At 46.8% G+C, this 25,329-nt stretch overlaps 1 protein-coding gene across 2 annotated transcripts in view; it reads left to right on the top strand.

Moving 5' to 3' along the window:
• The first annotated feature begins 631 nt into the window (after window positions 1-631).
• nars1 (asparaginyl-tRNA synthetase 1) overlaps window positions 632-25,329 on the top strand; it is a 216,777-nt gene continuing 192,079 nt past the window's right edge. The window contains exons 1-15 of one of the 2 annotated variants that reach the window (XM_072453424.1): window positions 632-737; window positions 3,171-3,253; window positions 3,335-3,400; window positions 4,858-4,950; window positions 5,035-5,124; window positions 6,002-6,080; window positions 7,252-7,322; window positions 7,688-7,774; window positions 15,426-15,647; window positions 16,577-16,776; window positions 17,241-17,376; window positions 17,919-18,032; window positions 18,864-18,995; window positions 19,081-19,212; window positions 21,065-21,205. In XM_072453424.1, the coding sequence (XP_072309525.1) occupies window positions 707-737; window positions 3,171-3,253; window positions 3,335-3,400; window positions 4,858-4,950; window positions 5,035-5,124; window positions 6,002-6,080; window positions 7,252-7,322; window positions 7,688-7,774; window positions 15,426-15,647; window positions 16,577-16,776; window positions 17,241-17,376; window positions 17,919-18,032; window positions 18,864-18,995; window positions 19,081-19,212; window positions 21,065-21,196 (1,668 nt within the window). In that variant the 5' untranslated portion in view covers window positions 632-706 and the 3' untranslated portion in view covers window positions 21,197-21,205. Of the gene's footprint in view, window positions 738-3,170; window positions 3,254-3,334; window positions 3,401-4,857; window positions 4,951-5,034; window positions 5,125-6,001; window positions 6,081-7,251; window positions 7,323-7,687; window positions 7,775-15,425; window positions 15,648-16,576; window positions 16,777-17,240; window positions 17,377-17,918; window positions 18,033-18,863; window positions 18,996-19,080; window positions 19,213-21,064; window positions 21,703-25,329 lie in introns of those variants that run through there. The other variant, XM_072453423.1, reaches the window with a different exon arrangement.

Here is a 25,329-nt window from a genome sequence, read left to right as displayed (position 1 = left end):
TAGCTGTGACACGTGGTCATTTTAGATTTTATTGGTCAATCACTGCTTGCTTTGATTGCCCTGACCGCACGCCACTGCAGAGAGCACGTGGAGTATATTATTGATGAGTTGAGAAACCAGGGGCAAGTGGAAGTCAGTCTGCAAAACATCTCTAAAGGTGTCAGTGTAGTCCCTCATTCGTCCAGGAGTGTTCCATTGTAGAAAACGGTTCAGTTGTAGTCATCTGGACTCAGTTTTAGAAAAAACAAGACTTTTCGGGCTCTCGTCCAAGAGTCAAAACGTCTTGTTTTTCCGGTCCAGATGACGACAACTGAACCTTTTTCTACAATATTTAAAAGTGTTAAGCAGAAGCCCTTACTTTGGCCTGATTAATAGAATTTGTTCTATTGTGTTTTGTTTTGTTTTTCTTACTTTCTTTTGTGAGATTTGGAAATATCTGGTTCACATTCCAACACAGTAGGTGGCGTAATGCAGCTGACTTGATGAATGCCGCTCTCCAATAAACAATACGAAGAAGTGACGCACTGACGTGATGACGCACTGACGCAATGACGTAGTGACGCAGCGCCGCCGCCGGAACCTGCTTTGTGACAGCTCAGACCGGTTCAGCTTCAGCCCTGCCGCACTCCGCGCTCTTCTGTGCCTCTTTCCTCCCCTTGTGTCCTGCTTTTGATCCACTAAACGGCTGCGGGACTCTTGTGCTGTCATGGCGGACGACATGGCAAACGTCTCTCTGGGTAAGACACAAACAGTGTGTGTCAGCTAGCGGCGGCTAACTCCTCCACATGTGCTAATGTTGCGTCAGTTTCATTCTGGAGCTAGAACATGACGATGGTGGAGGAAGCAGCCTCCTCTTCCTCCTCTTCCTCCTCTTTAAAGTACATTTATTAACGCTGGTTGAGACTCGTTCACTGAGGCTTTGACATGACTCTTACGTATTTACTTTTACTTATGGATAATATATGATGAGCTTCATCCATCATGGGTTCATTCAGTTTCAGTTTCTCTTCGTTTCATGGCGGTTGGTTTTCTTGCAGATTCAGTTCCTCACCACATAGATCCTTTTAAAGTGCTCTGTTCTCAGAATGTTCAACATCACAGAGTCAGAGCGGGAGGAACGTCACAGAGTCAGAGCGGGAGGAACGTCACAGAGTCAGAGCGGGAGGAACGTCACAGAGTCAGAGCGGGAGGAACGTCACAGAGTCAGAGCGGGAGGAACGTCACAGAGTCAGAGCGGGAGGAACGTCACAGAGTCAGAGCGGGAGGAACGTCACAGAGTCAGAGCGGGAGGAACGTCACAGAGTCAGAGCGGGAGGAACGTCACAGAGTCAGAGCGGGAGGAACGTCACAGAGTCAGAGCGGGAGGAACGTCACAGAGTCAGAGCGGGAGGAACGTCACAGAGTCAGAGCGGGAGGAAGGAACATCACAGAGTCAGAGCGGGAGGAAGGAACATCACAGAGTCAGAGCGGGAGGAACGTCACAGAGTCAGAGCGGGAGGAACGTCACAGAGTCAGAGCGGGAGGAACGTCACAGAGTCAGAGCGGGAGGAACGTCACAGAGTCAGAGCGGGAGGAACGTCACAGAGTCAGAGCGGGAGGAACGTCACAGAGTCAGAGCGGGAGGAACATCACAGAGTCAGAGCAGGAGGAACATCACAGAGTCAGAGCAGGAGGAACATCACAGAGTCAGAGCGGGAGGAACATCACAGAGTCAGAGCGGGAGGAAGGAACATCACAGAGTCAGAGCGGGAGGAAGGAACATCACAGAGTCAGAGCGGGAGGAACATTACAGAGTCAGAGCGGGAGGAACATTACAGAGTCAGAGCGGGAGGAACATTACAGAGTCAGAGCGGGAGGAACATCACAGAGTCAGAGCGGGAGGAAGGAACATCACAGAGTCAGAGCGGGAGGAAGGAACATCACAGAGTCAGAGCGGGAGGAACGTCACAGAGTCAGAGCGGGAGGAACATCACAGAGTCAGAGCGGGAGGAACATCACAGAGTCAGAGCGGGAGGAACATCACAGAGTCAGAGCGGGAGGAACATCACAGAGTCAGAGCGGGAGGAACATCACAGAGTCAGAGCGGGAGGAACATCACAGAGTCAGAGCGGAGGAGGAACATCAGAGTCAGAGCGGGAGGAACATCACAGAGTCAGAGCGGGAGGAACGTCGCGGAGTCGGAGCGTTTTTTTTTTTTAATCATAAAAAATATTGGGTCTCTTTATGATGATCCAACATCAAGAATTAAAACCAGTGGTCATCTGACTGACCCACTGATTCTGGAAAGAGGGGTAAGACAAGGCTGTGCTTGGTCCCTGCTCCTGTTTGCTTATACTTGGAACCTAAAACCGAGACCACAACAACAACGAGACCACAACAACAACGAGACCACAACAACAACGAGACCACAACAACAACGAGACCACAACAACAACGAAGACCACAACAACAACAACGAAGACCACAACAACAACAACGAAGACCACAACAACAACAACGAAGACCACAACAACGAAGACCACAACAACAACAACGAAGACCACAACAACATCAACGAAGACCACAACAACAACGAAGACCACAACAACAACAACGAAGACCACAACAACGAAGACCACAACAACGAAGACCACAACAACGAAGACCACAACAACGAAGACCACAACAACGAGACCACAACAACGAAGACCACAACAACGAAGACCACAACAACGAAGACCACAACAACGAAGACCACAACAACGAAGACCACAACAACGAGACCACAACAACGAGACCACAACAACGAGACCACAACAACGAGACCACAACAACTCTGTCGCTTAGACAATCGACGTTAGACAATCAAAAACAATTCAATTCATTCAGACTCCGCGCTCTTCTCTCCTTCTTGAAACCGCTCGTACTATCGTCACCGTGAGGAAAATAAGTATTTGAACACTGTGATATCTGTGATGTTGCACGTTCTCCCACTTAGAAATTATGGAGGGTCTGAAATTGTCATCAAAGGTGCATTGAGTGGTCTTCCTCTGTCCAAACCTTAACACTCTGCACATGTGCGTCCAGTGAGTGGTCGTCCTCTGTCCAAACCTTAACACTCTGCACATGTGCGTCCAGTGAGTGACCTTCCTCTTTGTCCAAACCTTAACACTCTGCACATGTGCGTCCAGGCGAGCTCTACGTGTCGGACAAAAGCGGCAGCGATCAAGACGGCGACGGGACGGAGCAGAGGCCTTTTAAAACCCCTCTGAAGGTGAGCGCTGACCTCACTCGCACCACACGTGTCACACATTGTCCAGGGTGTGACCTCTGACCCTGTCCCCATCTACTCCAGGCTCTGCTGTTTGCCGGGAAGGAGCCCTTTCCCGTCATCTATATGACCTCGCAGAAGGAGGGAGAGGTCAGTACACACTCAAACACACTAGACGTAAAACTTATCCAAACTGTAGCTCGAGGCAGCCCCCAGAACAATGTTGTTGGCCCTGGGTCTTCCTGAGGAATCGGCCCAAATGATCATGAGCAGTGCTTTTTACTGTAGAAGCTGAATAATCCTTCCACCAGAACCTGAAAAACATCACATTGCTTATGAAACAGATCAAAATGAAAGCTCTAAACACGACAGATCAGGCTTAGAAATAGATTTTCAAAGTTAAGGGCCTGGGGGGCCCTTTGAAAAGTTAGGGGCCCCCAAGCAATTTCAGGGGCTCACAAGCGCTCTGCATCGCGGCGTCATAAGAACAAGATAAATGTGTTGTTTTAAACCTGGTTATTAGCATGTAAAACAATTTTAAGTACTTTTATCTGTTATTTGATATGAAGAGCACAAATACTGAAACATTTAAACCAGAGATCATGATCTTTAAACTGTTTAATTCAATATAATAATATTTCTATGATACAAAATAAATACTGTTTACAGCATTTGACACAAGGAGATCTTGTGGAATATATGAAACCACGTTCTACAAAATAAACTACTAGCATATACATTGCCCCGAAAATTAGACCGAGCATTTCCGAGGACACGTGAACGCAACACGAACGCAGCACGCAGCTCGGCACCGCTCGGCCAATGAGAAGCGAGAAGACGTGCGAAGTGGGCATGTCTGTCAAAACAAAACTTAAGCGATGAAAATGCCCCAAATATGGCCAAATTACTAGTTAAATCTCGATTTTTTTCGAGGAGGGGCACGGCGGGCCCCCTCCTATTTCAAACCGCGGGCCCGCCGGAGATTCAACTGCTTGCGGGCCCCTGTCTATTTTGCAGCCTGCAGATCCATGAGTCATTTGTAAAACTTTTAACGCACAACAGGATGTGACGTATCGACAAGGGTTCTGCTCTTCTGGTTATTTTAAAGCCAGATTTTCTCCATTTTGGCCAAATAAACAATTCCCTCCTTTACTGTTGGCGGGGATCAAAGTGGTCAATGGCTTTGGATACATCTGGTGGGACGTAGGACTCAAAACGGGGACTGTCCCAGGTAAATGGGGACGTCTGGTCACCTTTAGAGCAAACATGATGAAAGTGTTTAAAGTGTCCTCATGTCGGCGCCATTACTTTAACTTTAACCACCTCCGGAGAGACCAAGAGACATTTCCCGTAAAATAATTGTAAATATAATGTATTCAAATCGATCCACAACATGCCAAGAAATATGAATTGTTAGTAACTCTACAACGGCCTTAATGATGACGAGGCCTAATTCTTGTCAATGACAGTGGTGCAAACTGTCGATGCAGATTGTACCATCCGCTCATTTCCACCCTTTGTCACATAACCTGATTATTAATAACCTGATTATTAATAACCTGATTATTAACATTATACAAATCAGCCTTTTTTCCCCCTTTGTGCAGAAATGGGCCGCGATTTCTAAAACGCAGATGAAAAATGCAAAGAAGGCGTTTAACCGTGAGCAGGCAAAGAGTGACTCCAAAGACAAGAAGGAGGTAGATTCACATTAAACACAGCGGTCCAATAACGCCTTCATTTCCCCCCAAACGCATAACCTGTCCTCCATGTGCATGTGCCAGGCCGAGGACAATGAAAGAAGAGAGAAGAACCTGGAGGAGGCTAAAAAGATCGTCATCGAGATGGACTCCAGTCTGCCGGAGCCCCACACGGTAACTTCATTAACTATTCACACTTTGAATAACACACTTTCTCATTCGAAACGCTGATTTAGTGCAAAATGCTCTATAAGTCTTGTCCTCATTAAGTTTGTCCTGAGCTAACGGCATGAAGGTCAAGTTGGTGAAGTAAATAAAACCACATTTCATTAAATAACTTGTAATAAGTCAATGGAAACTGCAAAATAAAAGTGAGCCAAATAAACCATGAGCCACATTCTCATTTAAATGTGTACATTAGCAATGGAAATTATTATTTATTCAATTATGAAGCAAATTGAGCGGCCCTGAATGTAAAACGACAAATAAACCATGTAAACGGTTTAGAAATGGTAAGGCCAAAAAAAGAGTGTTTCCTGTAACATTGAAGAAAAAAAAACGGGTGGATCTGTCGGATGTTTTTTATGTTTTAATATATTTTAAATCCTTGCACAGGTTTTGCAGACAGTTTTCTTTTCTCAGAAGTGAGCGCTTCACATTGAAGTGGCCGTACTGGTGCAGATATTGAATAAACTAGTTCTCTACATCGATACTAGTCCAACCACAGGAAAAGAGCCATTAGCAGACGACTTTTGAGTCATTACCGCTCTGTTGTGGTCCGCGCTGTCGCCCCAAAACCAATATGTTTTTTTTATTTTGGGACACTCTCGAAACGTACGGCCAGTAAATATGCCATAAAATGTTTAAGGTCGGGTTTTGAAATCCAGCTCGCTCGGGTTACCGGAAACACACCATTTTTTCTTCTTGGCCTAAACACTTTGACCTTAACAATCAATGAACGCACTATTTGATTAGATTGATCTGTCCATGACGACGTGAACATAATGGTTGGCACACGTGCGGCTCTAACGCTCTGGTCTGCTGTGTCCAGGTGAAGATCCGTCAGCTGGAGGAGAAGCGAGGCAGCAGAGTGAAGGTGTTTGGCTGGGTCCACCGTCTGCGCAGACAAGGTGAGGACGCAGAACCCGGGGGATGCTCCGCTCCGCTCCTCCTCCTCCTCCTAAAGCTCCTCCTAAAGCTCCTCCTCCTCCTCAAGCTCCTCCTAAAGCTCCTCCTCCTCCTAAAGTTCCTCCTCCTCCTAAAGCTCCTCCTAAAGCTCCTCCTCCTCCTAAAGCTCCTCCTCGTCTCCTCCTCCTAAAGCTCCTCCTCTCCTCCTCATAAAGCTCCTCCTCTCCTCCTCATAAAGCTCCTCCTCTCCTCCTCATAAAGCTCCTCCTAAAGCTGCTCCTCCTAAAGCTCCTCCTCCTAAAGCTCCTCTTCCTAAAGCTCCTCCTCCTAAAGCTCCTCCTCCTAAAGCTCCTCCTCTCCTCCTCCTAAAGCTCCTCCTCTCCTCCTCCTAAAGCTCCACCCTCTCCTCCTAAAGCTCCTCCTCCTAAAGCTCCTCCTCTCCTCCTCCTAAAGCTCCTCCTGCTCTTCCTCTCCTCCTAAAGCTCCTCCTCCTAAAGCTCCTCCTCTCCTCCTAAAGCTCCTCCTCTCCTCCTCCTAAAGCTCCTCCTCCTAAAGCTCCTCCTCTCCTCCTCCTAAAGCTCCTCCTCCTAAAGCTCCTCCTCCTAAAGCTCCTCCTCCTCCTCCTAAAGCTCCTCCTCCTAAAGCTCCTCCTCTCCTCCTCCTAAAGCTCCTCCTCCTAAAGCTCCTCCTCCTCCTCCTAAAGCTTCTTCTCTCCTCCTCCTCCTCCTGCTCCTCCTCCTAAAGCTCCTCCTCCTCCTCCTAAAGCTCCTCCTCTCCTCCTCCTAAAGCTCCTCCTCTCCTCCTCCTCAAGCTCCTTCTCTCCTCTTCCTCCTCCTCCTCCTCCTAAAGCTCCTCCTCTCCTCCTCCTAAAGCTCCTCCTCCTCAAGCTCCTCCTCCTCCTCCTCCTCCTCCTAAAGCTCCTCCTCCTAAAGCTCCTCCTAAAGCTCCTCCTCTGCTCCTCCTCTCCTCCTCCTAAAGCTCCTCCTCCTCAAGCTCCTTCTCTCCTCCTCCTCCTCCTCCTCCTCAAGCTCCTTCTCTCCTCCTCCTCCTCCTCCTCCTAAAGCTCCTCCTCCTAAAGCTCCTCCTCCTCCTCCTAAAGCTCCTTCTCTCCTCCTGCTCCTCCTCCTAAAGCTCCTCTCCTCCTCCTAAAGCTCTGCGTGTCCTGTGTTCTAGGGAAGAACCTGATGTTCCTGGTGCTCCGCGACGGCACGGGCTTCCTGCAGTGTGTGCTGTCCGACAAACTGGTAAGCCTCCGTTTAATGTGAAACCGCCCGTCTCCCCCGACGACGGGAGGAAGTGGAGAAAATGTCACGCTCGTGTCTAAGAATGCGCCGATATGAAGATTTTAGGCCGATACCGGTGTTATGCCAAAAGCGGTAACTATGGTATTGCAATACTGTGCATGACCTACACTTGGCTGTACTTTTCCTCTCTCTTTCTTTCTTTCTTTCTTTCTTTCTGCCCCTCTCTCTCTCCCTTTATAGTTTGTATGCCATGTCTTTGCGTCTCATTCCATGTTGTAATCGTGTCGTTTTGTACATTTAAAACAAACCCCCAAATGTTCCCCGTCCACTTTGACCCGCGAGTGACCCGCGCTGTCTCGTTCCAGTGTCAGTGCTACAACGGGCTGGTGCTGTCCACGGAGAGCACTGTGGCTCTGTACGGGACGGTCACTCCAGTCCCCGAGGGCAAACAGGTAACGGCCTCACCGCTATCACACACGCTACCGACTCATTATGGACATTTATTCAAACATGTGACACACACGTTATGATCTGTTCTGTCCCAGTGTATGGAGTTACTTTTAACCATCCACGAGTGCACAGATGGTCAGTCCAAATACACGACGGACAGGATGTATACGATGGATTAGACGCCGTCAAAAGCCTGTTTACCTCCACCTAAATGCACCCTTCTTCACCCTTTACACAGAGCATAGGGAATGAATGAATTTGAATTTATGAATAGATTCTAAATGTTATAAAAGAGCTCGACAGTGCTCTCATTCAAAAGGTCTGGGGTTATTTTCCCAGATTCCCAATTTTCATACTGTTCATATCTTGATTTACAACGACAATAATACAAAACAAATGCAAAGATCTTGCAGAGCCTTTTAATGCAACATTTAGAGTTCAGAACAATGAGTTTCAGAAAAAGAAATGCAGATGTTTCAATAGAAGATGAATGAGAGCCAGACCTGACGGAGCCGACGCGCTCCTGCTCACTTATATCACTTATGTCCGATCACTTATGTCACTTATTTCACTTATGTCCTGCTCACTTATGTCCTGCTCACTTATGTCCTGCTCACTTATGTCCTGCTCACTTATGTCACTTATGTCCGCTCACTTATGTCACTTATGTCCTCTCACTTATGTCACTTATGTCCGCTCACTTATGTCCGCTCACTTATGTCCGCTCACTTATGTCCGCTCACTTATGTCCGCTCACTTATGTCACTTATGTCCGCTCACTTATGTCCGCTCACTTATGTCCGCTCACTTATGTCCCGCTCACTTATGTCCGCTCACTTATGTCACTTATGTCCGCTCACTTATGTCCCGCTCACTTATGTCCGCTCACTTATGTCCGCTCACTTATGTCCGCTCACTTATGTCCGCTCACTTATGTCCGCTCACTTATGTCCGCTCACTTATGTCCGCTCACTTATGTCCGCTCACTTATGTCCGCTCACTTATGTCCCGCTCACTTATGTCCCGCTCACTTGTATCCGCTCACTTATTTCCCGCTCACTTGTATCCGCTCACTTATGTCCCGCTCACTTATGTCCGCTCACTTATGTCCCGCTCTCTTATGTCCGCTCACTTATGTCCCGCTCACTTGTATCCGCTCACTTATGTCCGCTCACTTATGTCCGCTCACTTATGTCCGCTCACTTATGTCCGCTCACTTATGTCACTTATGTCTGCTCACTTATGTCTGCTCACTTATGTCCGCTCACTTATGTCCGCTCACTTATGTCCGCTCACTTATGTCCCGCTCACTTATGTCACTTATGTGCGCTCACTTATGTCCGCTCACTTTTGTCCGCTCATTTATGTCCCGCTCACTTATGTCCGCTCACTTATGTCCGCTCACTTATGTCCGCTCACTTATGTCCGCTCACTTATGTCCGCTCACTTATGTCCGCTCACTTATGTCCGCTCACTTATGTCCGCTCACTTATGTCACTTATGTCCGCTCACTTATGTCCGCTCACTTATGTCACTTATGTCCGCTCACTTATGTCACTTATGTCCGCTCACTTATGTCCGCTCACTTATTTCACTTATGTCTGCTCACTTATGTCTGCTCACTTATGTCTGCTCACTTATGTCCGCTCACTTATGTCCGCTCACTTATGTCCGCTCACTTATGTCCGCTCACTTATGTACGCTCACTTATGTCCGCTCACTTATGTCCGCTCACTTATGTCCGCTCACTTATGTCCCGCTCACTTATGTCCGCTCACTTATGTCACTTATGTCCGCTCACTTATGTCCGCTCACTTATGTCCGCTCACTTATGTCCGCTCACTTATGTCCGCTCACTTATGTCCGCTCACTTATGTCCGCTCACTTATGTCCGCTCACTTATGTCACTTATGTGCGCTCACTTATGTCCGCTCATTTATGTCCCGCTCACTTATGTCACTTATGTCCGCTCACTTATGTCACTTATATCCGCTCACTTATGTCCGCTCACTTATGTCACTTATGTCCGCTCACTTATGTCCGCTCACTTATGTCCGCTCACTTATGTCCGCTCACTTATGTCCGCTCACTTATGTCCGCTCACTTATGTCCGCTCACTTATGTCCGCTCACTTATGTCACTTATGTCTGCTCACTTATGTCTGCTCACTTATGTCCGCTCACTTATGTCCGCTCACTTATGTCCGCTCACTTATGTCCCGCTCACTTATGTCACTTATGTGCGCTCACTTATGTCCGCTCACTTTTGTCCGCTCATTTATGTCCCGCTCACTTATGTCCGCTCACTTATGTCCGCTCACTTATGTCCGCTCACTTATGTCCGCTCACTTATGTCCGCTCACTTATGTCCGCTCACTTATGTCCGCTCACTTATGTCCGCTCACTTATGTCCGCTCACTTATGTCCGCTCACTTATGTCACTTATGTCCGCTCACTTATGTCCGCTCACTTATGTCACTTATGTCCGCTCACTTATGTCACTTATGTCCGCTCACTTATGTCCGCTCACTTATTTCACTTATGTCTGCTCACTTATGTCTGCTCACTTATGTCTGCTCACTTATGTCTGCTCACTTATGTCTGCTCACTTATGTACGCTCACTTATGTCCGCTCACTTATGTCCGCTCACTTATGTACGCTCACTTATGTCCGCTCACTTATGTCCGCTCACTTATGTCCGCTCACTTATGTCCGCTCACTTATGTCACTTATGTCCGCTCACTTATGTCCGCTCACTTATGTCCGCTCACTTATGTCCGCTCACTTATGTCCGCTCACTTATGTCCGCTCACTTATGTCCGCTCACTTATGTCCGCTCACTTATGTCACTTATGTGCGCTCACTTATGTCCGCTCATTTATGTCCCGCTCACTTATGTCACTTATGTCCGCTCACTTATGTCACTTATATCCGCTCACTTATGTCCGCTCACTTATGTCACTTATGTCCGCTCACTTATGTCCGCTCACTTATGTCCGCTCACTTATGTCCGCTCACTTATGTCCCGCTCACTTATGTCCGCTCACTTATGTCCCGCTCACTTGTATCCGCTCACTTATGTCCGCTCACTTATGTCCGCTCACTTATGTCCGCTCACTTATGTCCCGCTCACTTATGTCCCGCTCACTTATGTCCCGCTCACTTATGTCCCGCTCACTTATGTCCCGCTCACTTATGTCCGCTCACTTATGTCCCGCTCACTTATGTCTCCCGCTCACTTATGTCTCCCGCTCACTTATGTCCCGCTCACTTATGTCCCGCTCACTTATGTCCCGCTCACTTATGTCCCGCTCACTTATGTCTCCCGCTCACTTATGTCCCGCTCACTTATGCCCGCTCACTTATGTCCCGCTCACTTATGTCACTTATGTCCCGCTCACTTATGTCACTTATGTCCCGCTCACTTATATCACTTATGTCCCGCTCACTTATGTCACTTATGTCCGCTCACTTATGTCCGCTCACTTATGTCCGCTCACTTATGTCCCGCTCACTTATGTCCGCTCACTTATGTCCGCTCACTTATGTCCGCTCACTTATGTCCGCTCACTTATGTCCGCTCACTTATGTCCGCTCACTTATGTCCCGCTCACTTATGTCTCCCGCTCACTTATGTCCCGCTCACTTATGTCCCGCTCACTTATGTCACTTATGTCCGCTCACTTATGTCCCGCTCACTTATGTCTCCCGCTCACTTATGTCTCCCGCTCACTTATGTCCCGCTCACTTATGTCTCCCGCTCACTTATGTCCCGCTCAATTATGTCACTTATGTCCGCTCACTTATGTCCCGCTCACTTATGTCCGCTCACTTATGTCCGCTCACTTATGTCACTTATGTCCGCTCACTTATGTCCGCTCACTTATGTCCGCTCACTTATGTCCCGCTCACTTATGTCCCGCTCACTTATGTCCCGCTCACTTATGTCCCGCTCACTTATGTCTCCCGCTCACTTATGTCCCGCTCACTTATGCCCGCTCACTTATGTCCCGCTCACTTATGTCACTTATGTCCCGCTCACTTATGTCACTTATGTCCCGCTCACTTATATCACTTATGTCCCGCTCACTTATGTCACTTATGTCCGCTCACTTATGTCCGCTCACTTATGTCCGCTCACTTATGTCCCGCTCACTTATGTCCGCTCACTTATGTCCGCTCACTTATGTCCGCTCACTTATGTCCGCTCACTTATGTCCGCTCACTTATGTCCGCTCACTTATGTCCCGCTCACTTATGTCTCCCGCTCACTTATGTCCCGCTCACTTATGTCCCGCTCACTTATGTCACTTATGTCCGCTCACTTATGTCCCGCTCACTTATGTCTCCCGCTCACTTATGTCTCCCGCTCACTTATGTCTCCCGCTCACTTATGTCCCGCTCACTTATGTCTCCCGCTCACTTATGTCCCGCTCAATTATGTCACTTATGTCCGCTCACTTATGTCCCGCTCACTTATGTCCGCTCACTTATGTCCGCTCACTTATGTCACTTATGTCCGCTCACTTATGTCCGCTCACTTATGTCCCGCTCACTTATGTCCGCTCACTTATGTCCGCTCACTTATGTCCGCTCACTTATGTCACTTATGTGCGCTCACTTATGTCCGCTCACTTATGTCCGCTCACTTATGTCCGCTCACTTATGTCCGCTCACTTATGTCACTTATGTGCGCTCACTTATGTCCGCTCACTTTTGTCCGCTCATTTATGTCCCGCTCACTTATGTCCGCTCACTTATGTCCGCTCACTTATGTCCGCTCACTTATGTCCGCTCACTTATGTCCGCTCACTTATGTCCGCTCACTTATGTCCGCTCACTTATGTCCCGCTCACTTATGTCCCGCTCACTTGTATCCGCTCACTTATGTCCCGCTCACTTGTATCCGCTCACTTATGTCCCGCTCACTTATGTCCGCTCACTTATGTCCCGCTCTCTTATGTCCGCTCACTTATGTCCCGCTCACTTATGTCCCGCTCACTTATGTCCCGCTCACTTATGTCCCGCTCACTTATGTCCCGCTCACTTATGTCCGCTCACTTATGTCCGCTCACTTATGTCCGCTCACTTATGTCCGCTCACTTATGTCCGCTCACTTATGTCCGCTCACTTATGTCACTTATGTCTGCTCACTTATGTCCGCTCACTTATGTCCGCTCACTTATGTCCGCTCACTTATGTCCGCTCACTTATGTCCGCTCACTTATGTCCCGCTCACTTATGTCCCGCTCACTTATGTCTCCCGCTCACTTATGTCCCGCTCACTTATGCCCGCTCACTTATGTCCCGCTCACTTATGTCACTTATGTCCCGCTCACTTATGTCACTTATGTCCCGCTCACTTATATCACTTATGTCCCGCTCACTTATGTCACTTATGTCCGCTCACTTATGTCCGCTCACTTATGTCCGCTCACTTATGTCCCGCTCACTTATGTCCGCTCACTTATGTCCGCTCACTTATGTCCGCTCACTTATGTCCGCTCACTTATGTCCGCTCACTTATGTCCGCTCACTTATGTCCCGCTCACTTATGTCTCCCGCTCACTTATGTCCCGCTCACTTATGTCCCGCTCACTTATGTCACTTATGTCCGCTCACTTATGTCCCGCTCACTTATGTCTCCCGCTCACTTATGTCTCCCGCTCACTTATGTCCCGCTCACTTATGTCTCCCGCTCACTTATGTCCCGCTCAATTATGTCACTTATGTCCGCTCACTTATGTCCCGCTCACTTATGTCCGCTCACTTATGTCCGCTCACTTATGTCACTTATGTCCGCTCACTTATGTCCGCTCACTTATGTCCCGCTCACTTATGTCCGCTCACTTATGTCCGCTCACTTATGTCCGCTCACTTATGTCACTTATGTGCGCTCACTTATGTCCGCTCACTTATGTCCGCTCACTTATGTCCGCTCACTTATGTCCGCTCACTTATGTCACTTATGTGCGCTCACTTATGTCCGCTCACTTTTGTCCGCTCATTTATGTCCCGCTCACTTATGTCCGCTCACTTATGTCCGCTCACTTATGTCCGCTCACTTATGTCCGCTCACTTATGTCCGCTCACTTATGTCCGCTCACTTATGTCCGCTCACTTATGTCCCGCTCACTTATGTCCCGCTCACTTGTATCCGCTCACTTATGTCCCGCTCACTTATGTCCGCTCACTTATGTCCCGCTCTCTTATGTCCGCTCACTTATGTCCCGCTCACTTATGTCCCGCTCACTTATGTCCCGCTCACTTATGTCCCGCTCACTTATGTCCCGCTCACTTATGTCCGCTCACTTATGTCCGCTCACTTATGTCCGCTCACTTATGTCCGCTCACTTATGTCCGCTCACTTATGTCCGCTCACTTATGTCACTTATGTCTGCTCACTTATGTCCGCTCACTTATGTCCGCTCACTTATGTCCGCTCACTTATGTCCGCTCACTTATGTCCGCTCACTTATGTCCCGCTCACTTATGTCCGCTCACTTATGTCACTTATGTGCGCTCACTTATGTCCGCTCACTTTTGTCCGCTCATTTATGTCCCGCTCACTTGTATCCGCTCACTTATGTCACTTATGTCTGCTCACTTATGTCCGCTCACTTATGTCCGCTCACTTATGTCCCGCTCACTTATGTCCGCTCACTTATGTCCGCTCACTTATGTCCCGCTCACTTATGTCCTGCTCACTTATGTCCCGCTCACTTATGTCTCCCGCTCACTTATGTCTCCCGCTCACTTATGTCTCCCGCTCACTTATGTCTCCCGCTCACTTATGTCCCGCTCACTTATGTCTCCCGCTCACTTATGTCCCGCTCACTTATGTCCCGCTCACTTATGTCACTTATGTCCCGCTCACTTATGTCACTTATGTCCCGCTCACTTATGTCACTTATGTCCGCTCACTTATGTCCGCTCACTTATGTCCGCTCACTTATGTCCCGCTCACTTATGTCTCCCGCTCACTTATGTCTCCCGCTCACTTATGTCCCGCTCACTTATGTCTCCCGCTCACTTATGTCCCGCTCACTTATGTCTCCCGCTCACTTATGTCCCGCTCACTTATGTCACTTATGTCCGCTCACTTATGTCCCGCTCACTTATGTCTCCCGCTCACTTATGTCCCGCTCACTTATGTCTCCCGCTCACTTATGTCCCGCTCACTTATGTCACTTATGTCCGCTCCTATAGACATTTTATGGGCTAAATATCAATTTGAAACATCTTGTGTATTTGACGTACAACCATGTTTTTTATAGAAATAATGGCACATTTGTGACGAGATAAAAAATAAGGAAAGCTAGGTTTACATTTCCTGCTTCATTTTGTTGACATATTAGATATTAAAAAACACGCAGGTGGGGATATATCATTTATAAAGCATGTGTACGTACAAAAATGCTACGCACGTCACTTTCCAACTTAAGTTTGGGATTTACAAAAAAGACTTTGACCTAAAAAGTCCAAAAAACGCTGATCTTTGTGCATCGGAGCTTTAAGCGATGAGAAATAACACGCGTTCAAAGAGATCAAACTGAAGTGAGTTTGAGGCTGTTTCTGCTTCGTCGGTTCGCTCACTTTTAGTAAGAATTCCACGTTAGGTTTTATAAATGCTCTGTATGTTTTCCTCCCCAGGCCCCTGGAGGCCACGAGCTGCACTGCGACTTCTGGGAGCTGATCGGGCTCTCTCCAGCAGGGGGCGCCGATAACCTGCTGAACGAGGAGTCGGACGTGGACGTGCAGCTGAACAACCGGCACATGCTGATCCGAGGGGAGAACGTGTCCAAGATCCTGAGAGTGAGGTCCAGCGTCACACACTGTTTCAGAGAGCACTTCTTCCACTGCGGCTACTACGAGGTGAGCCCACCTTTTTTATTATTCACCACACGGAAATCACATGTTTCATCTCTTCATCTCCCCCGTTTGTCTTGAGTCTAAAAATGTTTTCTACAGGTGTGTAAAATGGGCAAAATGTGAAAATGTGTGTTTTAAAATTGGTATAAATTCACAAGGCAAGTTGGGTCAAGATAAGAATATACTTTCATCATTTTAATCTTATGCAAGTCATCTTTTCTTATGATGTATTAACTTTTTTAAACATTTAGCCATGTTCATGAGTAGTATTTAGCTTCATTCACACTAGTTTGATTAGTCCTGGTTAGAAAGTCTTCTCCCCTCTGACTATGGGCCAAACAATTTTGCCCCAAAAAATCATAATTGCAAATGTTTTTAAGGAATCTTTTTTTTTCACTGTAACAAAATCAAGCAAATTTGTGTTGTTTTTTTTAACCTCAATTTTTTTTTTTTTTTTTTTTTTTAGCTGAAATTGCCATTTTGATTAACCATTTTATTGAATGACATTTCACTAGATCTGTCATTACTGTATTTCCAGTGCTGAATGCAGATTCTCAGGTCCACGTCAGAGCAGCGTCCGTTACTGAGGAAACGCTAGTTACAGCGTGTTTGTGACAATCAGAGGAGAGGGATTTCTAACCAGGAGGAAGTTTAATGTTTTTAATGAGGGTTCAATGTTAGAACATGGTTAAAAGATCCAAAATGTTTACTTCCGGTCACTGTTGGGCTCAATTATAGTTGAATTATTTGAAATCCATCCATCTTCTACCGCTTTATCCGGGGCCGGATCGCGGGGGCAGCAGTCTAACCAGGGACTCCCAGACTTCCTCCTCCCCAGACACTTCCTCCAACTCCTCCGGGGGGATCCCCACACACAATGTGTATTTATTTAGAAAAAATGCCTTCAAATGACATCCACCCTCCTGCTGTAGATCTTCCCTCCCACCATGGTGCAGACTCAGGTGGAGGGCGGCTCCACTCTGTTCGGCTTTAATTACTTTGGTGAGCAGGCCTACCTGACCCAGTCCTCTCAGCTCTACCTGGAAACGTGCATCCCAGCACTGGGCGACTCCTTCTGCATCGCACAGTCCTACCGCGCCGAGCAGTCCCGCACCCGCAGACACCTGGCCGAGTGAGTACCCCAGATACTTCAGCTACTTTGTGTACTGCAGGAATTATTGCTGCACAATATATTGCAAAAGTATTGATATTGAATATTGTCTGATGTAATATTAGCAATATTGCATTTTTATTCTAAATTAGCCTCGGTTTAGTCTTGTTTTGTCGGTTACGTTTTTATTTATTTATTTTATTTATGACTAATCATGACCAGTATTAAAGTATAAAAAAAATAGTAGTTATTGATAATTGGCGTTGTTATCTGGACTATACAGACTATAAGACACATACAGAGAGATAGTGGCATTATTCAATCCAAATGTCAAAAGAAGAATAAACAATTCTTTATTAAATGTGGGCGTGTGTTTTTAAATGTGGGCGTGTGTTTTTAAATGTGGGCGTGTGTTTTTAAATGTGGGCGTGTGTTTTTAAATGTGGGCGTGTCCATGTGAGCGTTGTGGGCGTTGCTGTGTTCAGGTACACCCACATCGAGGCCGAGTGCCCCTTCATCTCGTTCGATGACCTGCTGCAGCGCCTGGAGGACCTGGTCTGTGACGTGGTGGACAGAGTGCTCCAGTCTCCTGCAGGACCGCTGCTCCTCGACATCAACCCTGTACGTTAGTGACTCCACCCAGACCCCGCCCTGTACGTTAGTGACTCCACCCAGACCCCGCCCTGTACGTTAGTGACTCCACCCAGACCCCGCCCTGTACGTTAGTGACTCCACCCAGACCCCGCCCTGTACGTTAGTGACTCCACCCAGATCCTGTGGGACCTTGTACGTTAGTGACTCCACCCAGACCCCGCGGGACCCTGTACGTTAGTGACTCCACCCAGACCCCGCAGGACCCTGTACGTTAGTGACTCCACCCAGACCCCGCGGGACCCTGTAGACTCCGCGGGACCCTGTACGTTAGGGATTCCAGCCAGACCCCGCGGGACCCTGACTCCACCCAGACCCCGCGGGACCCTGTACGTTAGTGACTCCACCCAGACCCCGCGGGACCCTGTACGTCAGTGACTCCACTCAGACCCCACGGGACCCTGACTCAACCCAGACCCCGCGGGACCCTGTATGTTAGTGACGTGGTTGTGGTGCACTTCCAGACATTGATCACACGGTCATAACCTCTGTCTTGTGTTGTCATTGGTCAGGACTTCAAACCGCCGCAGCGTCCCTTCAAAAGAATGAACTACAGCGAGGCCATCGAGTGGCTCCGAGAACACGACGTGAAGAAGGACGACGGCTCCTACTACGAGTTTGGAGAGGTGAGCTGCTCCGCCCCTTCACCGCCGTGGTTCTGTTTGCTCGATGACGGCCACGCCCGCACTGCAAGAGGCGTACAGGGCCACGCCCACACTGCAAGAGGCGGGATCTGTTCACAGCCAGGCTTTAAGATGAAAACACCCCGTCCAAATCATTTTACGGGGATACGGGGGCCGACTAGGCAAAAAAACGAGTAGCTTCGGGCATTCTCCGGACCACGGCTCGGCAGCCAATCAGAGCCAAGCACACAAATTTCGTCGCCCAATCAGGACGCAGCATGCAAATTTTCACTTGTAAATAGTAAACCGTAATGGCGGACTACTGTCAAACACTTCCCGGCCCAATTTAATGATAATATTCCCTTTTTTTCTAAGATTTATTAATAAAATACCCCGTCCAAAATACGGGAAGACACCCTCTATCTAAAATCCTGTTACAGCCTTATTCCCACAAAAATACATTCATTATTTGCTCAAAATTCTACACATTATAATGACAAAGTAAAAGAAGGTTGTTTGAATCCTTTTCAAATAATAAACAATACAAATAAATACATAAAAAACACTTTCCTATGAGTATTCACATCTTTTGATCAATACTTTGTTGAAGCACCTGTGGAACTCCTTTTGGCTTTAATGCTTTGGGTGAGACAGTTTCTCCCATTCTTCTTTGTAAAACCACCCAAACCTGAGAAGTTTAGTTGGCGAGTGTCGCTTCCCCGCCATTTTCGATCTCTGGACCACTCGGGGACATTCAGAGTCGTCCCGTGGCCGCTCCTCGTTCTCCCGGCCGTACCCGTCCCATCAAACTCACGCGGCGTGTTCCGTTTCCAGGACATCCCGGAGGCGCCGGAGAGGCTCATGACCGACGCCATCAACGAGCCCATCCTCCTGTGTCGCTTCCCCGCCGAGATCAAGTCGTTCTACATGCAGCGCTGCTCCGACGACCGCCGCCTCACAGAATCCGTACGTCCCGAGCACGCGCTGTACGTTCTCTCACCTCCGCGTCCTTTCAAGAGCGAGTCCCGTCAAATGTGTTTGTGTCGTTCAGGTGGACGTGTTGATGCCAAATGTGGGCGAGATCGTGGGAGGTTCCATGCGTATCTGGGACAGCGAGGAGCTGCTGGAGGGCTACACGAGGGAGGGCATCGACCCCACGCCCTACTACTGGTACACTGACCAGGTATTACTCCTCCCGACTTCATTCAACCCTCACCGAGAGATGCGTTTGTAATCCTGGAACGTTGTCTCGTTTGGTCACAGCACGACCACACACTTGGAAACGTTTGGCGGAAGGAAAATGACATGATTTCCAGATTTAAAAGAAATACAATAGTGAAAAGTGCAGCGTGCAAAAGTCACAACGAGCATTCCCCCTGAATGAAGGTTGACTCTTTACTGATGATTTTTAGATTTAATGGCAGTAAATCTTGTAAATACACCATAAGAGCTGGGAAACACAAAAAGACAGTGCGTAAATGCTAAATGCCATGATCTTACACCTTAGCATAACAACCGTAAAGTTAGCTTGATATGACATCGTAATAAATACACATCAGTTAACTCTGTCGGTGTAATCCCTCATTCGTCCAGGCGTGTTCCATAGTAGAAAAAAACTTCAGTTGTAGTCATCTGGACTCCGTTTGAAAAATTAGACGTTTCGACTCTCATCCAAGAGTCATTGTCAATAAAAGAATTTAGATCGAGAACTCCGATCTTATTTCTGAATTATAAATACTTCTTATTTATAATGGGTTACTGAACCCCTGGAAAGGTAGAGGACCAGGACAAGGACATTCGGATGCTAATCAGGTACTCAGGGTGGTTGAGCCAGGGTCTCACAAAGACAAAGAGGATTCTAATAGCCCATTAAGATTCTGAATAGGCTCGGTAGATACAAGGGGGGAGTTTCTGTTGAAACAAACAACTCTTTCTACTTCAGGAAGGCTCCGCCCAATGGGTGGGTCTTACCACAGAACAGTATTAATATCGGAGTTCTCGATCTAAATTCTTTTATTGACAATGACTCTTGGATGAGAGTCGAAACGTCTAATTTTTCAAACTGAGTCCAGATGACTACAACTGAAGCTTTTTCTATCAGTTAACTCTGTTTAGCACCAAACTCAAATAAAATGGGCTTTGGTTACACAAAATACAACAATTGTGCTTTAGTGCTACGTAAAACGTACCTTGTGGCTCTTCAGAGGGGCAGCTAACACAAAACACTGTGTTGATTGTGCTCCGTGATAACTTTTTTTCTGTTTCTGCCGTTTTAGCGTATTTTTCTGTAAAGCTAATTCCGCCATAATGCTAAACAGGAAGTAGCAAAATAAAAGTGCACTCTCTAAAACCAGAAGTTAAATTTGTCAAAAAAAAATACACAATTGGTTCTTTACAGAGTCTAAACGTAAAGCCAGAGCCACAATGGAACGGGTTAAAACTAATCGTATTCATGTCCAAGTCCAATTGAGAATCTGTGGCAAGATCTGAAAACGGCTGTTCACAAATGCTCTCCGTCAAATCTGACTGAGCTTGAACTTCAGTTGTAGATGAGCGACGCAGAGCGACGCCCCAAAAGACACATTTATAAAGCGCTTTTCCACCTTCAAGTCACTCAAAGCGCTGAGGTGGTTCCACGTCATATCGACTCGCGGGTCCTGAACACTTTAGCACGCTGCTCTTTTCAGTTTTGTGTTTTTTGTAAATCTGGAAATCATGTATAATTTCCCTTCCACTTCGACATTGTCAGTCGTTGTGTTGCTCTTTCAGAAACCATCCCACATCGTATTCTATTCATTTTTGATAGAGTGACAGCGCTGTACCTGGTTTCGACATAATAAACATAAACATAATCTGAGCATCGAGTTTTGCTGGTGTAGGAAATGAAAACACAAATATGTATGTCCCAGTGTGAGAGGGAGGACTCCTGGGTCAACAGATTAATGTCCCGATCCGCACAAACGCTTCAAATACATTCTAATCTATTTAATTGGCAGTTGCAACGTTCTAACGAGACCATTTTGCTGCGTTTCCAGAGAAAGTACGGCACCTGTCCTCATGGGGGATACGGTCTGGGTCTGGAGCGCTTCCTCACCTGGATCCTGAACAGACACCACATCAGGGACGTGTGCCTGTACCCTCGCTTTATCCAGCGCTGTCGGCCGTGATCCCGCCTCCTCCATCACACGCCCACACACACATGCACACACACACACACACACACATGCACACACACACACACACACGCACTGCCCTGTACCACCCACCATGCTTCTCCCCCTCTGCGATCCCCTCTCAATACCATGAGAATACTGTACAAAACCGTATTGGCTTTGTCCAAGGAAGGAAAAAAAAAGTGTTTCCGGTAACATTGAAAAAAAAATCCAGGTAGGTAGGTCGAATTTCTTTTTTTCTTTTCTTTTAATATAAAGTGTCCGTATTGGTGCAGATATTGAATAAAATAGTTATCTACATCTAAACTAGTCCAACCACAGGAAAAGAGCCATTAGCAGACGACTTTTTAGTCATTACCGCTCTGTTGTCGTCCGCAGCTTTTGGATTCGCTCTCACAATTTGACATTCTCAAAACGTACGGCCGGTAAATGTGCGATAAAATGTTTTCATTATTTTGAAATCCAGCTCTGTCGGGTTTACCGGAAACGCACTACTTTTTCTTCTTGGCCTAAATGTCATGTTCTGTGAAAGTTCAATAAACCATGAAAATCTATTACCGTCGCCTCATTCAAGCGATCCAATTGTGGTCTGTACTGGTTTTTATAATGTCAGTGGTCCTGCATGGTCACCAGAGGGCAGTAGTGGACTCTACAGGGGCTGGGATGGGCCACAGTAGCTCGGTCTGCACTAGATCATACAGGGAATCTGGACGGAAGTTACAGAATCCAATATGGCGGCCCAGGACCCATAGGTTAGCCATATGTGCGGCGTCATCACCATTCTGGAGCCCAAAGACTACATTTGCTGTCTCGCAGTAGAAAAATAAGCCGATGTATTGGCCCAGTGATTATACATGCGTTCGCACATCCCGGAACTTGTGCAGTGGCAACCGAGTCCGCCATTTTGAAAGGGGCACAACAGCACGTCTACGACATACGAAATCCAAGAAATATGAGGCCAAAATGCCAAAAACCTGAGCTCTGTTGACTGACCAAGAAATTATAGCTTTGTCGTGTACCTTAGTTTGCCGTTATCGTCTAAAGAATCAAAGAATTCGTTGCTCATTATGCCGTAGAAAAGGATGCAGTCGTGCTGGTTTTTATTTATCGCGTGCCCCTTTTAAAATGGCCGCTATTGGGAAGTCCCAGCTGTATGACGTCACCGCGAACGCATGTATAGACACGGCTTATGGTGCAGGAGATACTGGGTTCCACTCCCGCTTCTACATTTTATTTCGGATTTAAACTTTTTAAACTTAAGCCACGGCATAAACTAGTTTCAACCAGACGAAGTAAACCTAACTTTCCTCATTCATTGTCATCATTCAACTTCAAGAAAATAATGTCTGGATCAGATCAACAGGGGAGCAAACAGTTACATTTTTTTCCCCTCGTCTTCTAATGAACTTCTTCAAAAACGTCCTGGTGAGGGAGGATGAACCGATCTGCCTCGATGTACCTGGTTGTGCACGTGCGATACTGCGTCGGTAGAAAAGTGATGCATCTGCACAAATCAAGTGATGAGTTTGTAGTGCTTCTGTTTTTTTATTGTCTATTTATCTAGATGCATCCAAAGCGGACACTGCTAATGCTATCGCTAACACTGCTAATGCTATCGCTAACCCCCCAGAGCAGTTGAAACGGACTGAAACGCTCGGGTGGATCTTTGCAGCGGAACACATTATTATGGCAGACATAGTATATTTTTTAACCTCTTTTGTCTTCACTGAGCCTCAAAAGTGAAATCCAAACTTTGGTCAAAGTTTTATGTTTCAAGTCGTTCAAAACGTCAATAACAGTTGCTGGTATGATTAAATTACCTCGATATTACAGATCTGAAGTTTGATCATCTGGTTTTTCGAAAGAGTGATTCAAATATAAAATGTCTTGGTAATGAAATGTTAACGAGGAACATTACGTGCCGTGGCACCAGAGGACGCCGTGTTTCCCGGGCGTTGCCTTGACCTGCGGGAGTGCCCGGGTAGGTCAAGCCGCTGGGCGTGATGTGCGGATTGTCCCACTGGTCAGGACCTCGGTCTCGTCCCGGGACATGTGCACCTTTTGCTTTTGGTGTGTCTAAATCGACTCCCTCATTTACTTAATTTTCCCTTGAAAATGCATCGGATTGTAATCAAACACACATCATTTTACAGCTTAACATACAGAGAACATGACTCTGGGGCCGAAGGAAAGATGAAAACGTTATTTCTCAGGTGCAGATCCGTTGTTACCAGTTTAGTGTGTGGTGACTGATGGGGCTGTTTCCATGAGGTGTCGTGAAATAGGAAAAGAGACTCGCTGAGGCAGAAGGAGACCCTCGTACCAGGGCATCCAGCCCCTTATATACAGTAACCACACAAAGACTCATAAACCATTAGTTTGACAGATAATAATCTCATTGGAAAAAGGGTGGGCCTATGAGGCGAATAGAAGCTACAGAAACTTCCATATTTCGGTGTCCATAGGAGAAAGACCCTCCTATGGCGCTCGGTCTCCCGACTTGGTAGTAAATCAGATAGCGGCCCCTTACCGCCATGGAATAGACATTTTTGTATAAACAAGCATTTCCCAAACCCAGCCCATTACTAGGCCAGACCTTCAAGTGCTTTCAGGAACTTTTTCCCCATTGTCCATTCATTACATTATCATTACATATATTTCAATGCTCAGTCTGGGCGATTTATTATGGATGTGAAGCGAGTTTAAAATATAGATGTTGTGGTCTGAGGCTGCTGCAGGTCAGAGAACTCCAAAAACACGCATGATGCTGTGCACGTGGAAAAGTGACCGCGGTGTTTGTTCTTATGCACTAAATGGCAAAGTAAGCTTTTGTTTGGGCAGCTACTGTAGACTACTAAGATTTCAATATAATCCAAACCAAATGTCCTGGTTTAGTCCTTCTTGAATGCTTTTTAAGAGCTGGTTTAGACTAGTTCTGTGTGGTTCTACGTCCTGTTTTAGTCCGGCTATCGTAAATGAAGAGGCTGCAGTAGCAGTGGTCATTAAAATTGAAAAGGCCTGACCGAATGTGGAGGGAGGGTCAATTGATGGAGCTGGTTATAGGTTAAAGTATGAAAGATGTTTCTGAAGTTGCAATGGTTCTGAACGGGCCCCTGCAAGGTTCGGTGATCAGTCCTGTTTTCTTTAATGTTATAATCAATAGTATTTTAAGTTATAAGTAACATTTAATACAACAAAACAAAACCAGACCAGAGGGAAAGTAGTAGACGAAAACGGTAGACATCCAACCAAGGAAAGTTAAGGCATAAACAAATCAAACCAAACGTCTCATTTAGTCCACAGTCCCGTAAATTTGTCCCTTTTCAATTTAAGGCTGAATGTATTTTTTCCCATTTTGTAAATATCTGAGGGATTCCGTTTGCCATTTAAATGAGTAGGTGATGGATTATATTTTTCCAAGACCTGGACGGTGGATTTGGGAGATCTCTGTTTGCAGATGACGGGTCCATCTGGAGGAGAGGAAGGATTACTGACTTCTTAATGAAACTGACCCGGAGCCTGTCAATCACATCGTTCAGAGGGACGAGTGGGATTTAAGATGTCAGTGTCCAAAAGTAATTACGTGACTTTTGGTCTGAAGAGAAAACAATCAGTGCAGTCTCTAAATCTATGCTAACCCCTGAGAAAAGGTGAAAGTTTTGACATTTTTAGGAACGTGGATGGTTGACAAATTAACATGGAACAAGCACATTGACATTGGTCGAAAAGTGAAAAGTGGGCAGAATAAGGTCAATAACTAAAATGAGACTCAGACTGGGGCATTGTGGGTTGGCCGCCTACTTGAAAGTCAGTGGCAAACACTCAAACGGACTTTGCAGATGTGGACAGCTGGAAAGAGTCAAACATGTATCATTGTTTTGTGAGGAATGTGCATCTGACAGACCTGGAGAGCTTAAAGCTTTTTCAATTACCACAATGTTTCCTGAATCGGTTGCTTCTCGCTTTATTCACAGAGCGTTAATTAAGTTCCTTTTCTCCACCGACCTTGTTGACTAGTAGTCACTTGTCTTACCTGGTGTGGAGAGCAGGGTTGGGACCCGGACGGAGCCTGGAATCTGAATCAGACGGGGAAATGGAAGCAAATTAGACGATCAATAAAAAGAACA

Source organism: Eucyclogobius newberryi, unplaced genomic scaffold (genome assembly GCF_026437365.1).
Source record: "Eucyclogobius newberryi isolate DKJ021-1_F unplaced genomic scaffold, fEucNew1.0.hap1 SCAF_2, whole genome shotgun sequence".
Lineage (NCBI taxonomy): Eukaryota > Metazoa > Chordata > Actinopteri > Gobiiformes > Gobiidae > Eucyclogobius > Eucyclogobius newberryi.
Note: the sequence above shows the minus strand (reverse complement) of the source record. Positions and strands in the feature narration are given on the sequence as shown.